Source organism: Anneissia japonica, unplaced genomic scaffold, assembly GCF_011630105.1.
Source record: "Anneissia japonica isolate Jap-2015-1 unplaced genomic scaffold, ASM1163010v1 scaffold26609_len2972_cov158, whole genome shotgun sequence".
NCBI classification, from domain to species: Eukaryota; Metazoa; Echinodermata; class Crinoidea; order Comatulida; family Comatulidae; genus Anneissia; species Anneissia japonica.
The window spans coordinates 1-2,972 of record NW_022719508.1 but is presented as its reverse complement, the minus strand read 5'-3'; the positions used below and the strand labels follow the sequence as shown (position 1 = coordinate 2,972).

The window sequence follows — 2,972 nt, the reverse complement described above, 5'->3', positions numbered from 1 at the left end:
TGATGAATCAAGTGGAGAAGAAGAGGAGGTGGAGGAAGAAAAGGACAAACCAAAGTCTACGTAAGAATCCATTATTGTTACAATACAGATACAGTTAACAGGGGGCAGATTCAAGAGGTGGCGTGAAGTGCAAACGAAGGACATATTGTTTGAGGGGGGAAGTTTGAATGGGGCTCAGGGACATATTTTTCCCCAGGAAGCTCCAATATTTTAGCCATTTTAATATTTTATCAAAATAATTTCAGTGTAAAAGTCTCCAAAGCTTGTTCAGCAACTAAATGAGATGACCTGTACCTCAGATGACAACTCCCATATCCTTTTTCAAACAATTCTACTTTAATTGAAATTATTCTAGCCTCCTCAAAGCTCTGGTGAGGCTATTGTGTCTTCCTTCCCCTGTTCTTCTTCGTCTTGGTCTTGCTGTGATAACTTGAGTTGGATTATTGATTGGTTTCAAATATACCACAATGCAAGGTGACAATAAAAGACAAAAGATTATTAATGTTGGAACCTATATGTAATTTTATGCTAATTACTCATTTAAATTAATATAATTTTACTGTTAGGATAGGAAAATATTAATTCTAGTATGTTTGTATTTTTCCACAGAGAGACGAGAGGAGGGTTTGGTATGTTTAACATGTTTAAAGGACTTGTAAGTTCAAAGACCTTATCAAAAGAGGACATGGATCCAGTGCTCACCAAGATGCGAGACCATCTCATTGGTAAATGTGGCAAAGACAAGCCAAACCAGTCACTCGTCGCAAATCGTGTTTCCGAGAAAATGGCCAAAACATGCTGGAATGTCAAATTTTTAAAAATCTATTTTATTGCACTAAACTAACCTTTATATATCTACACATCATTCTATGCTGTTATTTCCCCATTTTCAATGTTAAAACAATACTTTTTAAGGATTTAAAGATAGTTTGACTTTGACGGTTAATTTCTCATATATTGTTCTTTAAACAGCTGTGTGGTTAAATGCTTGTAACTTCATAAGGAAATGTCCGATTTTAATGATTTTTTTACCATTTTATAGCTATTATTTTACTCTCTAACACTGTATTAATAACTCAAATCAATTTTTGCGACGAGTGACTGTTTTGGCTTGTCTTTGCCACAAATTTTATTCTGTTGGTACACGGGTGTATGGGGTGAGGAACATTAACCCTCAACTTTTTCCTAACCAGTCCTCCGTCAATTTGGACTACAGCTAGGTTGAAGACAAACTTACAGCTAAATTCATAAACAATCTTTGCCCTCAACCCATAAAATTTATTCAAGGTAGACTGGCTGAGAATCCACTGTCCTTCTCAGGGTAAGGTTCTATAGCACAGCAGTTGGAAATCTCCATTTAATGCTTACCAGTACCATTGCACCCCTACTTAAATCCTCAGTCTCATAAAGTGGTTCTTCATGTAATTTTTTTTACTTTATAATTTTAACATCAGTTCTCATTGTGTCAATAAGGAAAAGCACTATTGTTTTACAAACAGTTGTAGTAAGTCTAGTAAATTTGTTTTGCGTCTTCAGGTAAGAACGTAGCAGCAGACATTGCTGAAAAGATATGCGATTCAGTTGCAACCAAATTGGAGGGGAAAATCCTTGGAACATTCGACCGTAAGTTTACTAAGTTTGTTAATAAAAAATATTTCTATACTAGTACACAAGATTGTCTCCTTAATGCCAGTATAAAAAAACCATATTTGGTTGAGAGGGGAAAAAACTATTACCCTATGATTGGCTTAGGTGTAGCACACAACAATCCTTCACCTACGCACATTTGCTGACAGTTGAAATGTGCGCACATTGAATATAGCAGTTCATCGAAGAACTATGTTAATCATATGCTACATTTAGTGTATATAAAGCTACAGAATCAAACTAAATATTTATAGTTTTATTTTTTGCCATTAGGTATCGCCTCTACCGTGCGCGAAGGTATCCAGGAGTCGTTAGTGCAGCTTCTGTCGCCTCATCGACGCATTGATATTCTACGAGACATCATGGAATGCCAGGCTAAGAATCGGCCGTATGTTGTTACCTTCTGCGGAGTTAATGGCGTTGGGAAATCAACCAATCTGGCCAAGGTACAATTTCAGGACAAGTAGTGTATACTAAAATAAATATGTATCATATTTTCTGCTATATTGTTTCTTGTGAGAAAGCAACTTAATAATATTTAATTACTTGATTATAAAAAAAAATAACAAAAATTAATTTTCAAAGTCAAAAAGGAAAATAAAACCAAATTTTTGTTTCCTAAGATCTGTTTCTGGCTTTTGGAGAACAACTTTCGTGTAATGATCGCTGCATGCGACACATTCCGATCCGGAGCGGTGGAGCAACTGCGCACACACACACGTCGACTGAATGCGCTACACCCCGCTGAAGAGGGCAGTAATCAACTTAATGTGCAGTTGTTTGAGAAAGGCTACGGCAAGGACGCTGCAGGCATTGCCATGGAAGCCATCAAATTTGGTAAACATGAAGAACTTAATTTATATTAGTTTTATGATTGTAGTAAAAATGAAGCATAGAAAGTGGGATGGTAAGGTGAGACTTCTTTTATACATTGTTAGGTGAACTTAATTTTTTAAAGACCGTCAGCAGATGGCGGAAATAGTATTTTGTTTTCTTATTTAGAAAATAGTTTACCAAAAACATTCAAGTGGCGGAGAAAATTAAAAAAAATATTTTGGTGAATGTACTGTAAAACAGTGTAGTAATGTGATGATTAAATGCTTTAGATTTATATAATTAGGAAGAAATACACATATCTTATTTTTGGAGATTTCAAGGCAGTGGCGGTGGTAATAAAAATAAGGAACTTTTATTTTTTTCTGAAATTTCCATTTTTTGTAGCAGCAGGTGTGCTAATAGATCAAAAATAAAATTTCATTTTCATTCAAAATTATCATTATTGGCAAGCGGCGGGTTCACTAAACAAGGTATAAAAAAGTCTGGTC

At 35.2% G+C, this 2,972-nt stretch overlaps 1 protein-coding gene across 1 annotated transcript; it reads left to right on the top strand.

The window, feature by feature from the left end:
- Positions 1 to 6: 6 nt before the first annotated feature.
- Positions 7 to 2,731, top strand: LOC117110958 (signal recognition particle receptor subunit alpha-like). Its single transcript, XM_033253811.1, has 5 exons — positions 7 to 60; positions 610 to 725; positions 1,537 to 1,623; positions 1,921 to 2,093; positions 2,271 to 2,731. Exons 2-5 carry the CDS (start codon positions 632 to 634, stop codon positions 2,511 to 2,513), a joined length of 597 nt encoding a protein of 198 aa, XP_033109702.1. The 5' UTR covers positions 7 to 60; positions 610 to 631; the 3' UTR covers positions 2,514 to 2,731.
- Positions 2,732 to 2,972: the final 241 nt, after the last annotated feature.